The sequence below is a fragment of the Coffea arabica genome, chromosome 5e (genome assembly GCF_036785885.1).
Source record: "Coffea arabica cultivar ET-39 chromosome 5e, Coffea Arabica ET-39 HiFi, whole genome shotgun sequence".
NCBI classification, from domain to species: Eukaryota; Viridiplantae; Streptophyta; class Magnoliopsida; order Gentianales; family Rubiaceae; genus Coffea; species Coffea arabica.
In genome coordinates this window covers 45,327,036-45,343,105 of record NC_092318.1, presented here as the reverse complement: position 1 = coordinate 45,343,105, position 16,070 = coordinate 45,327,036, and the positions used below count along the sequence as shown (strand labels likewise).

Genomic DNA, 16,070 nt, shown 5'->3' with positions numbered 1-16,070 from the left:
TTAACACCTGTGTCATGCAACCAAAAATAAATCAATTAATTAATTAAAGAAAAACACGAAACCTTTTGCGCCATCCTTTTTTCTTAATCTCTTGGAACTGATACATGAATCAAAGTACTGCATACTCTTGAATCTTGATTACAATTAGTGTCCAATTATTGTACTTAATGAAGACAAAATGGCAAAAAATCTTTAATGAAACTTCGTAGTGTATCTTCAATTGGTGTATTATGATTTCTTTCATGTTGTTTATCAGTAACTTACAGTAGTTAATTACCAATTCTAGGAAAATATCCAACATTAATCATCATTGATTAAAGCATGTAAAAATGTGTACTCCAACTAATGTTATAAAAAAAGAGCTTAGCCAATTACGGTTGGTTACTTCAAACTTGCTCATACAAAGCCCGCTAGATGAGAGAAAACAAAAGTGATAGCTTTTGTTTTTCATGAAAAGACAATATGTACAATGTTTTTCCTTCTGCTTTTCACCAAACAACTCTTTCATGTGACCGTAGGTGAAGAGCTCGAACAGAAATGTTTTGCTGAAGATATTATTCTAAAATTCATGTCCCTCTGCCCTGTCTTGTCTCTTTGATCTATCTGCCACCAGGAAAAGGAACATATTTTTGTCATTGCCACTTTTTCCCCCCAGAAGGACCACTGATACGCAAAATCCATGTCGTGGTAGGCCCCCAAGAAAACATGGAAATTGAAAAATCTGCCTATGTATTATTACAATTTCAGACCACTTGAATCATATTGTATTCAATCATTAATCGTCAAATCCACAAGGGACCCAAGCTGTAGCGTATACAGAGTTGTGACCCTTCCATGTTAGCACTAACATGTCATCTTCTTTCTTCATTCCCCAACCGCTGGCATGTTCATCTAACAAGAATTTAACTTCACTAATGGTTTCTTCACAAAATGGAACACTGAAAAAACCATTGTTTCTCATCCTTTGAGAAAATTTGGTCCCGGATTCTAATCTTTCTATCCTTTGAGGTCCTTCGAATGCAATGATGTTTTCAATCTTTTGACCAATATCGGCCTCGTATTCTATCCTTTGGGAATTATCCTTAGACAAGAACGTCTCCAAGGCATCAAAAGGAATCCAAAGATAATTGAAGCAAGTGGTGATTCTTGATGTAAGATTTGAAACATCTAACTCTGAATCCTCGTCCACCACAGTGATAATACATGGATTTAGATCTTTAATTCTATTGAGAAAAATATCACGACACGAAATCTCTTGAGACGCTCCATTATTTTGTTCATCAGGCAAGTAGCGTAGCCAATTTTGGCAATTGATCACCAAAACCTCGTCATCCTCAAGTTTCAATGTTGAAGGATTGAGGACTTGATTTAAGAGAAAATCATACTGCAAACTTGAGCATTCCAGAGTACTAATGCAAGGAGACGAGGGTACTGTTGGCTGCTCTCCAATCACATTAAACTCGAATGGAACATCTTTGAATTTTGCGAAATTTCCTAACCTTTGGCCAACTTCTTCACTTGATACATTAAGCAAAGGAGGCACAGGTGGCCTCCAAGAAGGCACCGATATTCGAACCGATGGCGGCCCTTCAGGCCTTTTAGCTAATGTATCTATAAGAGTAGGCCATTGCATGCAATGAGTGATACTGAGATCTAATATATGAACTTTGTTGTACCCTTGAATGGCCTTAAAAATGGCACTATTTGATGCACAAAATCCAAATCTGTGCCAAGGGATTAGATCAACGTACCCGGCAAGCTCAGTAACAGTCATCAATCTTCTTTGAGGAGAAGAATTCCCATTCAGATTCATTGGTGTTGGACATACTCTTGAAACCCTTGAAATAAGCGCTTTTAGGAACCACGAGGTTAGCCTTTGGTTTGGATCGCCAACTGGAGATGCCACGTTATTTAGAACCCACATCACTTGTTGAGCCAAAGTTACATCATTGCTCTCAAGAGCACTTGCACAATGAAGTAGAAGCTTCTCTATGCATGCACCATCAAGGCTGCCTAGGCATCCCTTTAGCGCACCAGATAGTATTGAGCTTTGCGGACTGTCGAAAAGATTAGGGTTTTGTAATGAAATGGGAGTGTTGTTTCCTCTGAGCTCAGTTTTCATTTTTATTTTTTTTTTTAATGATGAGTTTGATGGAGACGAAGAAAATGAAGAACTAGGGTTTTTTGGTGTTACCTTTCTCGCATGGAGATTATAGGCCTCAGCTGAAGAAAGGAGAAGAGACAGGAGTCATCCGGCCTTTTTCTTCACAAGCCATTTGTTAAATAATGGAGGATGTGATATGAAAGAAAGTTCTTTTTATCTGTTAAAAGAGGTGATTTTATATGATGAACAAACATGAGTCTTGCCAAAACTTTGTGTGTGTGTGTGTGTGTGTGAATGATTGAGAGGGAGAAGAATCAAGAAGTAGATTTTTTCCAACTAGGAAGGAACATATATATAAACACCAAGAAAGGAATGCACGGTTAATTATCACAATAATGAAGGTATAATAAGGACAAAGATGATATTTTCAACTTTAGTTTTTGAGTTAATGGAACTATAATGACAACACTGCCTAAATTTTTGCCCATATCCATCTTCCCCTACAGCTTTCTAGCAGACAAATTGGATCTGTTTGATTGTTTCTTCTACTGTTTTTCCATACCAATCATGCAAGATGACCAGTGCATGCCTCAGCTTTCAATACCTATAACTATTTCCTGTTTAATTGGACCATGTTTTCACACACATACACATCTAATATCACAGCGGTTTTGCGGACAGCAGGATCAATTTCCTTTTTTTTTTTTAATTATTGCATGAAATTCCGTCCCCTGATGTAGTCACTTTGATTTTTCATCTATTTATGTGGCTTGAATTTTCCAACATGTAATGTATTATCGTTCTTTATCTTAGAAGAAAGATTGTGTTGATAAACATGAGACCCTAAGTGGCCTGCCTTTAAATCAATCTTACTTCCCCAAAAAATGAATAACTGAATTTTGGGGTACTTTAAGCCGCAACTTTTGTTTTCCATGGAACCTAGACTCACAATATCTAGTTTAGGCATGCATTGTTGTACGTTATTTAAGTTCCAATCTACGTGTGACACTCGGCTAGCTAATGTGGTGGAATGGATGGATGCTAGAAAGGTTAGTGGGGAATGAAACAAAATTCATATTCCCATCTCATGATTAACTGACTTTTCTACATTGATTAAAGCCAATTCATATGTAGATTCCTTAAGTGGAGTTTTTTGGTTGGCCACATCTAAAATTCTTAAGCTGCCTTCTAGAGAATGAACATTTAGGGTTTCCGGTCTGTACATGGCTCGATGTATCCGTATTAGCAAAAGCAAAGAAACGTTTCAAGAAGCTGTCTTTGCCGGCCACCTTTTTTGTCCAATTCCACTCAAAGAATGCCAATTAGGACAATTTTTCTTCTTAGAAAATTAATTAGTTAGATCTTATCTTTCAGTTTCGTGATTGATGGTAACCATTCATTCTCATCCTTCTACCCACATGATGTCAAGTTAATTGTTAGTGTCATATAACGCCAGAACAAAAGACAAATGGACCTCTTTGTGTATAAGAAGACAAACTATATGTTATTTCACTCAAAATGTCATTCCATCCACCTGCTGAAGACCGTAGAATATTTGCACAAACTTTCCCAATTTTGTTTCTTTTCTAATCCATGTCTTCCGTTTATTAGTCATATGTACCTGGGTAACTATTGAATGATGACGGTTGTCACGAGATATGAGTAAACAAATCATACTGCAAACCAAGTAGAATGAAAATTTATTGGCCTTTGTTCTTTTTCATAATGTGGAACTAGAGACATAGGCTTTTCTTTTTGAGCAGTCTTTTACCTTATTGACAAACAGTTTCGAGCACTTACTATAGTTTCCACAAGCAAACTGATCGGAAACAACATCAATAAAATTATATTGCCTATATTATCACGCCTGTAATTTCTCAGTATAGTTTTTCTGATGGTGATTTCTTCGTTTACACACTTTACAAGGTAATATTACTAGACAAATGTACATGTTGAGATGGGTGGGAGGGGGGAAGTATCAGATCATTAACATCAAAAAGTACGACATTAAAGTCGTGTTTTCACTAGGGTTGCCAATTTTAAGCTGACAATGTTGGCAAATTTTTCAATCTGTCAATAAGTTAACTCTTCATTTGCCCTCTTAATGACTTGAACTTGTGACCTTTTAAGTACAGATTTTACTAATCAAGCTGTGCTTCATTGTCAAGTTCCCTTGCATATTGGACTTTATAACACGATGAAATGTGTTTTCATTAGAATTAAAGCTTTTTAGATTATGTACTATAAAGTTCAAAAGAATATAATTTTCTGTTCGCTTAAGTAGATGGCACCACTATACTGTGCAAAACGAACCAGGAAATTTCCAATTCCTTGCCTGAAAATTAAGGGCAGTAAAATATACAACTGGCAGAGGTTGTTTGGTGCTACTTATTGATTGATGGGGCTTCAGTGCAATCCTAAGAGTTTGTTTGGATTCTGTCAAGAGAGTTTTCAGGTATTAGTTTGTATACAAAATTAATGTTACGTATAGAAAGTGTTTAAATGTAGAAGGAGAATAGATAAAAAAATTGTTCACTCACATGGTAAAATTTTGTGTGTAAAGTAGAGGTATATCATTTTAATGCACGACATGTCTACTGTTCAAAAAATAATACTATCGAACTACTTATGAAAAAGGAAAAAATGAGGATTTACAAAATGAACTTGTGGTATAAATTTAGATCTATCTTTTTTCAACTTAGATCTTTATTTGATAAATTATGTATCATAGTACCAATAATAGACCAAATTTCACTCCCCATCCTCCTTATCTCACTAGGTCATCCCTATCTACCAACCCGCCATTATTTTACTTCCTTCAATAAACTTGTGTTTATTTAATTCAGATTAAAGTTTATTTGAAAAAAATAGAATAATACTGTAGTGATTCTGTAACATGATATACTTGAGATTAAAAAAAAGTAGTTGAAAAATAAAAGAAATTATTGAAAAAAGTATTTATGATACAACTAAAAACTTTTTGAAATAAAACTTTATCCAAATTCCAAACATTCAGGATTGTAAGTAAATTCTTCATGCTAATATAAACATCATACTTCAATTAAATTAGGATCATGGTAAGCAATAAAGAGAAAACATAAACCTTATACATAAGTAGATCCATTGCACTTCTCCATGTTCCCTCTTCAACTAATACTTTACGTTTCTTCCATGCAATCTTCCTACTTCAATTTCTTTTTCAAAAAACAAGTTTAACTAAGACAATTTTCTAGATGTCTTTAAAAGAATTTTAAGCTAAAAAAATCCAATGCTAATCTTAGCCCCTGTTTGATAACCCAGTTTCGCACTTAAATTTAATAGATTCAAATCTTAATATATCCATATCATTTGATAACAAAAAATTGAACGTCTGAATTAATGAAATGACACTGAATTTTCGAGACAAAATTTGCTCCCAAAGTTAAGTAATAAACTATTCACTTATTACTAAATGTGATATGCACTCAAATGAATTAAATTTAATACTTAACAATTCAATAATTTAATGAATTTATATTTCAGATTTCATATATCAGTTTTCAATCTTCAATTTTATTAAACCCACCCTTAGAATGGTTTTTCCTATAAGCATACCCAAAAAAAAAATGGATCCAACCATAAAATCCTTACGCGATCATCCACCCCCTAACTTGTGCACAATTTAGCATTAAAATTTTACTTTTTCAGATAAAGTTACACAGGATCCATTATCTTTTGACCCAAACTAATATATAGCTAAAATCTGACGTATTAGCTATCACAATACAACCATAGTGCAAAATGAGGAATAAAGAAAAGACGAGAAAAGCACAAGGAGAAAATCTTGGTTAAGCAATTGCCTTTCTTTTTCAAATCATACAGATATATTCAAAGCCATTTCTATGGTCATTCTGGAATGTAGTCTTTTCTCTTCTTTTTTTTTTTCCTAAGAAGTGCCACACATATACATTTTTACCATGGCATTTCAAGAAATACATTTCCAGCAAAAATCATTAGATTGGATAAAAGATATTGACCACTTTAGCACTAAAAAATGTTAGGTATAATTTCAAAACTGAAAAGTAAATGACTAAAGATATCTAACTTAAGAGTATCCCATATTTAATTCATTTAAGGAAAACTCTCATAGTAATGTTGGAAAGCCATATTCAGAATTTTAAGTTTTAGCTGGTGCTCCGGCTCCCTAACTGTGGAATACAAGTTTAGTGAAATTGAAAACATGTAAGTGATTCATTAGGAAAAGATTTTAATTGATTTGCCAAAAAATAATAAAGATTTAAGGAAAGATAAATGCAAAGAGATTTTAAGAAGTTAGTATCATCTATATTAATTATAATTAAGAAAAAAATTTAATTTTTAAAATAGAAAATTAAAAATAATTTGAAAAGAATAGTCAGAGACTGTAATGCTTTCTTGGCTCTAAATTTTTGTATACATAAAGAATGGATCCTCCGAATTCGGACAACGGTTGCCCGGACGGTTTTGCCCATTTTTAACTGTGCGTAACTTTCTTTGTACATCGCGTAACTTTTTTTGCACATCGCGTAACTTTAGAGTAAATTTTTGTGAGTCCCACACATGACGTGGAAATTGAGTTACAACTTGTGATTTCAGCCGCACAAATTTTTGAGGCCAAATCATGACCATTAATCGTTCAGGACGGTCCCTGCCCCATTTCCTCCGAATTCATATAGGATTCCCGTTTCACCATCCTTGGAGATTATGTCTATACTGAAGTATCATGGTTAGGATATACACACATGAACAGGACTGAAAAACTAGGTACAAGTCTGCAGAAGCAGACATGTTTAGTCATTTCAATCGGCAGCATCCAGCAGAATCCACTGACTTTTTATCGAAGTTTTTGCCACTACCAAAAAGTGCATGTATTAATTGTAGTTCTATAATGTTAGGAAACCATTTCGGTTTCCATGGTTGAAATAAACAATTAGAGCACTCTTGCTACGTGCATTGTCAGCATATTTGCTGTTCAAACGATGAAACAATATCAGCTTGATTAGGGCTTCGAATCTGATACTTCTACCTTAATTAGTTACTTTCACAAGTTACAAGAATCATTAATTAGCATATAAATATTTGTCAATTGATAGTAACAAGAATTATGGGATGCACAACAGACAAAACTTTGTTTTAGTAATTAGAAGACACCCTGAGAAGTGATTTGCTCGGCTCTTTAACAAAGAGATGGCCATTATGAAAGCAACACCATGCAAGACCTTTGAATCCTATCTTGTTTTATTTGCTGAGATTTTTGTTGAATTTCTAGAGTTTTAAGAAACTGTGAGGTTGAATCAGCAGATATATTTGCACAGTGCATAGTATGCCACGTGCAAGTACAGTAGATGAAGATACAAATCAATGAACCAATGGTACCCAAGTGAATAAGTTCTTCCAATTTCCTATGACTGAAATAGCAATTTATTCCGTGAAGCCAATGGAAAAGGTCTTGATACATAGTCCAAACTCCGAAGACTTGGAATATATCATTTATATGTGCTCTCAAATTTATTAACTACTTTGCATCTAGATATTTGTGTAATTTAACTTCACGCCTCTAAGGAATTAATATCAGAAATCTCACTTAACGAATCTCAATGTACCTATTATACAAATTGTTCTCTAATTTATGATTTTTGTAGTACGATTAATATCCTACTAGAATTTCAGGGAGAATATCATTTCTCATTAGGGTTTTTTTTTTTTTCCGGGTTCAAAGCTTGGGAATCAATTTATGAGTTTACCATCATTTTAGGTAAAATGGGATATAATTTAGGTCAAGTCATGCATCATTTTGATTGATTACCACTGATAGCTAGGAATGAAAATGAGTAATTACTAGTGACTAGTGGGAATGAAAGGTTTGTCCATCGATACTTTGTCAAGCAAATTTAAAGCATTGTAGTTGTCACAATCTTTTTCACTTCACATATATTTGCTTAACCTCAGTAATTTGTCTGTATCAAAAGTAGTTCTCCTCTAAAAAAGAAAAAGAATTGTTTTGTAGTACCTCTCACAAACATATATCTAATATAAATGACATGGAGTTGCTTTTGCAGTTTCGTTCAAGGTATATGTTGAAGGTGGCAATATGTTGGGGGGATCCAATATAGGGCAATTCTTCTGATTTTTTTTTCCTTTGATTTGTCGGAGCCAAAGAGGAAACAAACACAAAAATCACTAAAATGATCTTTAAAGGCCTGCAAGGCCGTTAAGAATTTTTGTATGGAGATACTGGACAAAAAGAATTCAGTAGAAGCTGCTTTGAGTGACAATGGTGAATAAAGACATGAAATAGGTCAAAAATGAATTAAGTCCGGCAACTATCATCGATTATTTGTTTCCCTAGATAAAAATAAGAACCAGATTCTGCTAATTATGAACTAAAGTTTTGAATTACGGCACATGACCAAGTTTCAATTGTTAAAAATGTTTGCCTAAGAGGTACTTAGCTAGTGTGTAATTATATAGAAAATGTTCGAGTTTCTAGTGTTTATTTTTTAGAAAAATAAAATTGAACATGGAAATGTATAAATACAATGAAGACAATTTACGTAACTAACTGTTCATTGAAATGGAATTTTAGATAGCAAGATATCACTCCATTAACATTGGAATGAGACATGAAGTGCAATGGATAAAAATCTAATTGTGAGTAAGAATCTTCGTTTCCTGTCTTTTAACTCCATTTGATGGTAGGCAAAGAATTTTGAAGGGAACATGGACGTAATAAGCATAACACAATTTACAGGAGAAATTCTTTGTTACAAGATAATTTCAATTAGAACAAGTGCTTTGGTCACTTGTACAAACTAAAAATCGATTGCTCTCCACTATCATTTTTTTGATAAAAAAAAAAAGGGTACATATTAGAGTTTTAATAAGAAGCGTAAATTAAATAACCTTATTTTTGAGGTAAGTAGAAATTAAATTAACTAACCTTCCTATATGCGTTCCTATTTTGACAAAAAGGATGTAAAAACTTTTATACTTTCAATTATTGAGATAATTTGTGAAAAAAAGAAGTAGAACCAAGTCATGACATATTCGTTAGAGACAAAATTGCAATATTATATCCAAGAGTATGCACGATTAACCTGATTACATAAATTTTATTCAAGACCATAAATCAAATTTATAGAAAGTGGATTAAGTTGACAAATGCAAATTCCCAAAACATTTGAAGAAGAGTAAGAAATAATAGATTTTTAAGGAAAAAGCTTGAGGAGGGGAGGAAATGGAATTTTGCCAAAATTGTGGTGGCGGGGGAGCGAGGAAAAAAAATCCTCCCACAAAGGTTCAACAAATTTGTGGGGGTTAAAACAATATTTTGAAACTTCAGGCGGCGGCTGGCGGATTAGACAGTCGTATCTCTGGCCACTCATCAGTCTCACGTCCATCTTAGTTCCAGTGAAGGATTCTGCAATTTTTCATACTTACATTATTTATTTATTTATTACTATTGTTATTATTATTATTATTATTTTCTATGTTTTATATTTTTCGGTTCCGGGCTGGTGCCTCGGCGTTCTTGGTAAGGCACTAAGGTTTGGTCGAATCTGGACCAGTGCAGTTTAGTCTACAAGAGACTGATTGGATTAGTCTTGTCATGGACCGGTTTAAAGCTTCCTAACGAAACGAATCCTTGTGGATTGGACGAGGATAGTCTATGGGCTATACGGCGTTGGACATAATAATATGGAGGATTTGACAAAGCCCAACAACGATCCCGTCTAACAATTTTTACTTTTTTCAATAAAAAGAATAATTTCATTGTAATATTTGTATCCAATAATTTTTAGATATTTTTCGATTTTTTTAAGTGAGAGGATCTGAATTCAAAACCTCCTACTTATAATCATTTCCCCGTTTACCATCCAACTCAAATCTTGTTTCAATCATTTTTAGTTGAATAATAGTGGATAGCAGGGATATTTAGAATTTGACTACACCTATCATCCTATAGAAAGAAATGTAGAATTTAGACATATATCTAGATTTTCCAATTTTTTAGTTAAAATTCACACTAAGAGTTTCAGAGTTTGAATTGTGTATCAATACTCTTTTTACTTTTTGTTTGATAATGAAGAGGCACGAATCACAATCACAAATTGATCAACTACTTGTAGAAATACAAACCAAATACATAAACATTTGTTTTTATTTGAAGAAATACGAATAAACTTCATAGTTCGACGCAAAGTGATCTAATCTTCTCAATTGCAGATATAGGTATTGTAAAAAATTTTAAATTTTTTTAAATTTTTAACCGGACAGGAATGGGATTCAAAAAGGAGGAAGATAAAAGAAATGGGATTCAGACAACGGTACTGCACTTCTTATCAATTTCTTGGCATAAATCAACCTTGAATTTAATGATGTATCTTGATTTTTCTTGATGAAATATTCTCAGCGTCAGACTTGACTTTATGCACTTTCTGGCCCAAAGCATTAAAGAAAATTGAGGATCCTAAGGAATGAATGCGTTGCCATTCTGAAAGATGGAGACAGTTTTGAACTTTGATGCATGGACCAGTGATTTGCTCATGCTATTATTTCTTCTCTGAGGAAACAATGAACTTCTGGAATTAGCCCAAATAACTGTTAGTAAACCATTAAAACTCTGTCAAGAACAAGATGTACTGCTTCTGGGTATGATTTTATATCCTTTTCAAGGCATACTCTTTTGCAAGTTGCTTAATACAATCTTGTAGAAGTCCGTATCAAACTGTCCACCATATCTATGTCATCTTCAAACAAAAAATATGGAGGGGTGAAGAAAAAAAAGGAAGTAATTTACCCTACATGAAAGAAACTTTCCCTTAGCATTTTTTGATATGTAAGAATCAAAGTTAGTTTATTTTTTATTTTTTATTTACAAAGAGGACCAATAGTAGTTCTTTACATATTTCCTTGATTACTCGAACTCATAACCTATCAGTTACGAGTGAATCTTCGTATTCACTAAAAGTTATGTTTTATTGTCTATATATATCTTCTTGTGATGCTAACTTCGTGCTGTTTGCTTGCCTGCAGATCTGAATCAAAACAATGTGCTAAAGGGCCTCAAAGCTAGCAACGTATCAGTTTGCTTCTGAATGTGCATAGAAGTACTAAAATGGTTTTCAGAAAACCATTTTCAGGGTTTGTACACAGACGAGCAATGACTATTTAGTAGGTTAGGCATTTGAATTGGAATATTATGGCCTTCTTCATTAAGCCATTCAAATTACAGGCCAGAGCCCGAAACATAAAATTTTTGTATGAAGATTAGATCTGTGAATTTAGGATGAACTTAGGATGTGACTTTCATCAATTAGGTGACTGACACTTAGAAACTTTTAACAATTTGGTCTTGACAGTCTGAATCATGCATATTTTGTTCCACATCTTAACTGCATGGTTGGAAACCTCTGTACTATTATCCAGTGTCAATCTCACTTATTATGTGAAATTAGAAAAAGTTTAAATAAACAGCACATAATAAATTAAATAAACAGAACACTTGCATAAATATAGAAGTGACATTGAATTACCCTGAAAAGGTAGCACTGAGGTTCCATGTTCTTACTGCATGAGTAAAACTATTACCCTAGTTTTATAGGGAAATGAAAAAATCGAGTAGAGTGAACAAATAAGAAGTAGCAGATAATGATCGGTGTTTCCATCGAAGAGCTCAATTTTGGGACAAAATACCCCACTTTTCAAGAGAATTTACACATTATTGATCAAATCGAAAGCCCCACAAAATTTAGACAACCAACCTGTCTCTATATTAGAAAAATGCGAGTAGTAACCATTTATGGCTGTAGGACATGCGTTTTAATGGCAAGTGTCCAACTATCTTTATTATATGGTAGCAGAAAAAGTGGGGAAACCTAATTGCAGTTCCTAATTTTTTATCTACCAGTGAAAAGTTTTGAGGTAAAATACAATGGAAATCAAGTTCCTTTCCGACAATGATGCATGGGCTATCTTACTTCTTGTTTCCTATGCTGTTTCACTTATCAAGAATGTCAATTTTCACAATTCATCTGAATAATTAGAAGAAAATACACTATACTGCATGTATTGTTAGCTGGTAATATCTCCTGTCAATTTTCCAAGTTGATAAGATAAATCCATCCGTTAATTATATATTGATGACTGCTTATCAACGTACGTATTTCACTAAACAACTTAATTGATCAGCTACAATATTGGACTTAAATATGATCAAGATTATCCTATGATCAATCTTCTTTAGACGCCACATCGACTTGATTACATGCATTGAAGATGAATTCCCACAAGAAAGTCAGTTTTTTAATTAGGTCAATTTTTTGTTTTTTAAGTCCCATGACATTAAGGCCCGATTTTCCTCCTCAACATACGCCACAGCAGCTGCTCATGCAAGTGAAATCGCTATACTTAAACAACTTTATAATTAACTATTCAACTAATCTATTGCATTAGTTCTTGTTTAAATACAACCACTAAATTAATCTGTATCTTATGCTTAATATAAAATGATAAAACTGCTTTGTAGTGATCAAAATTCATCCTTCAATATAGAATTGACTTCTTCAAGCAGCCATAGGGAAGGAGTTGTAACTTGTACATTGCTCCATTTGCATTTTGATATGTCCAATTGGGTACAGTTGACTAGACATTTTGCAATTTTCCTCAAGTTGTTGGGACGGTGATTCCCAAGCATCAGCTCCATGTGGCTCTGTCCCTGACGCAGACAGTCTAAACTGTAAATTTGCACAGTTTAAAAAGATAAAATACAACTAAAAGAAAAAAAATAGAAATAAAGTAGATGATAATGATTGAAAAAAAAAACAGGTAATATTCAAGAAAAACATAACCTAGAATTTAATTGGCTTATTGAGTCTAGATTCAAATAGTCCATTATTAGTTCTCCAAGACAAGATAAAAAACAAAAAATGCTAAATTAAATAAATTCAAACAAATTTGCTATGACATATTTGTTGGTAAATGTATTGATGAGGTAAAAATGTGAATTAGAAAAAATTTGAATTTTTTCTAAAACGTGTTTTCGAAAAAGAGTTGGTGTGTAAGATAGGAGATTATTTGAGATAATTCTTTTAAAAAAAACTGTAACACTTTTTTGATATGATGTATGTGAAATAAAAAAAATAGTTAAAAATGTATCTATAATACAAGTAAATAAATTTGTGCAAGTAATATACTATCCAAATAAATTAATGGAAGAATTTAGGTGAAAGCAAATTGAACTCAAATAGAAAATTATAATTAGTAAAAAAATATATAGGATATCCAACCAATCACGACGTTTTCTTCATTTGTTTTCACATTTTCTTCTAAACTGAAATTAGACTGGAAACACCAAAATATATCGAAATAAAGTAATAACCCAATCACCTATAAGAAAAGAATATTTAAATGAAACCCAAAAAAACGGGAACCAAAAAAAAAAAAAAAAAGCAATCATCACATTGGATTGTAAAAAATAAAAAATGAAAAGGCTGCTGTAAGCCAGTAAATAAACCAACCGTCAAACCAATGAAGTCCATTCAGGCCCAAACCCAACCCATTATTATCACCTGAAATCTGTGGGACCACAACGGAACAAACTTTTGCTGCTCCACCGGCGGCTCTCCGAAACCGCAGGCTGAGGCTGTCTCAAGACTGGATAAGCTCAATACCGTTAAATCTGAATCCAAATTTATGAAGGAACTTTCCCTAAATTTTGGCATAATCACCAAAATTCCCCCCATAGATTTTTAAAACTCTAAATTTTCGGTCAACAAAACATTTTTTGTTCTTTGCAAATATTTTATTGGCCGTAAGTAAACAAAAACGAAAAAAAATTTGAAGGACAGTAGAACAAGCCTGCTATCTTACTAAAAGAAGAGCACCTGGATATGTTGATATTGCATTTCTTATTTTCAAAGGGTCCGTCAAAGTTGCCCATTAGGCACTCGTTAAGACATATTTCAGGTGTCATACTTTATAAAATGTAAGATTAATTAAGAAAAATAAATGAATACAAAAGAGTGCAGGTAAGATTAAATAGGAAAAATATATAAATATAAGTGAATGTAATAATTATTAATATGTGTATATATATATATGGTAGGTTAAGTGAATTTTAGATGTGTTAACGAGTGCTTAATGGGTACCCATTAAAAAAAATTTCAAAATATTTTTTGAGTTTGTTTGATGCGTACTTAAATAGGCATTTGAAAACATAAATTTGAGTTTAAAACAATTTCTAAATGCAATGGAGCTTGAGTTTAAAAAAAATATATAGAAATTAGGTATTCTATAGAGTAAACAATGCAGATTAAGTACCCCTTGAGAAAATCATAATCTGTCTTATGCGGATCAACTAATTAAGTAACTACCAAATGCCTTTCAAAGAAGAAAACAGGCAACTACCAAATGCCCATAACTTCCTTTCCCTTTTTTTTAATTATTTTTGGTGAGCTTTCCTCCTTTTAGTTTTAAAACTTAGCTTGAAGAAAAAAAGCATATAAATTTTCCAAAAGTGGAAAAACTCTTTCCAAAAAACAAGAAAAGGCAATAAAATTCAATTCCACGTAAGAAATTGACATCCTTCTAGCCCTATCCAGCGTACCTTCCTATTCCTGTATAAAACCCCATGTACCATTGCTGTCAACATTACCTACATTTTTGCAAGCTACCATAAAAAAATCCGCCCTGTAGTCCCACGCTAATTATGTTCCTTAATAATCCCACTCTTTAAATACTCCTCTCATCTTATTCTTCCCATCTTCATCACCAATCCTTCATTCTCCTAATACTATTTCAAGTTTTCAAGAAAGCAGTTGTGACAGGTCATTCATTACCATACATTCATCATGAGATTCTTATCCGAACTGGGGTCTTGCTGTGGTGTCCCCGTCGTTGCACCGGCGGCGGAAACCACCCCTGCAGACTTGACTTCAAGGAAGCTGGAGGAGGTGGTCGGCGGTGGTCTAGGCCAGGGAGGAAACAGCAGCCATGCAGCCGTGATGGCCCCTGCAGGTAGCTTAAGAAAAGTGAAGTCCCCAAGTAGGCATTGGGAGCCTAGTCTTCATATGATCTCGGAAGATAGTGTACTGGTTTCTGATAAGGGAAGAACATCAAGAGTTGGATCTGATGATCAAAAATCTTCTGCTAAAGTCAAAGCTAATTCTAGATGTAAGGCAGCTAAACCAACATATCATGGAGAAGATTACTGGTAAATATTTTATTTTCTTGGTTTTCTTGATTCCTCTTTTTTTTTCTTGTTTGTATCTTTTCTGAAACTCTTTACAGTTTTTCTGATTTTTTTTGTTAATTTTAACATCAAGATATAATTTCCAAGTGTTTTTTTTCTTGTTTAAATACATCTTCAAATAACTTTTGGGATGATATGGGCTAATTACTGATACTATAATTTGTGAAATTTCAGGAAATCATCCTCCTTGTGGGCCATACCAGCCTTTGCTCCGTCGCCGTTTTGATTTCTGGCTAGTTTGGTTTTTTTTTTTTTTTTTTTTTTGTCAATGGTTCTGGATCTGAACAAGTGCATACAGATTTTGTAAGGATGAATTGTAATTTTGCTAGTTGCTAATGTATATGCATCATCATTTTATGTTGGCGAGTAGTTTGGTATTTGTGGTCAGGAATTTCTACCCAAAAAAAAAATATTTGTGGCCAAGAAAAAAAGGATAAACAAAAAGAAGAAAAATGGTTATTAGAGAAGAAGATAAGGATAATTATATGTATTAGAGAAGAAGATAAGGATAATTAGTCTTGGATAAATCTTTTTTATGCACATACAGTGTACACACTAATAGAGTCATGTCACATATACAAAATTTGATCTTCAAATTAATTAAGATGATGTTTCCGAAGCACGAATAGTGTAGGAAAAGATTAATCCGTTAGTTATTATAATTGACATGAACTGTTATTGTCACTATATTTCTGC

At 33.2% G+C, this 16,070-nt stretch overlaps 2 protein-coding genes across 3 annotated transcripts; one reads left to right on the top strand and one right to left on the bottom strand.

The window, feature by feature from the left end:
- Window positions 1–346: 346 nt before the first annotated feature.
- LOC113687795 (scarecrow-like protein 32) lies at window positions 347–2,429 on the bottom strand. Of its 2 annotated transcripts, XM_027205319.2 has the most exons (2): window positions 2,195–2,429; window positions 347–2,057 (listed from the first exon to the last, which is right to left on the bottom strand). In XM_027205319.2, exons 1-2 carry the CDS (start codon window positions 2,203–2,205, stop codon window positions 776–778), a joined length of 1,293 nt encoding a protein of 430 aa, XP_027061120.2. In that variant the 5' UTR covers window positions 2,206–2,429; the 3' UTR covers window positions 347–775. The 2 variants fall into 2 exon arrangements, with proteins under 2 accessions (XP_027061120.2, XP_027061119.2); XM_027205318.2 differs by lacking the exon at window positions 2,195–2,429 and having other exon boundaries at window positions 347–2,181.
- A 12,346-nt stretch (window positions 2,430–14,775) lies between these two features.
- LOC113688300 (uncharacterized) lies at window positions 14,776–15,731 on the top strand. Its single transcript, XM_027206098.2, has 2 exons — window positions 14,776–15,335; window positions 15,549–15,731. The coding sequence occupies exons 1-2, from the start codon at window positions 14,974–14,976 to the stop codon at window positions 15,598–15,600; spliced, it is 414 nt and encodes a 137-aa protein (XP_027061899.2). The 5' UTR covers window positions 14,776–14,973; the 3' UTR covers window positions 15,601–15,731.
- Window positions 15,732–16,070: the final 339 nt, after the last annotated feature.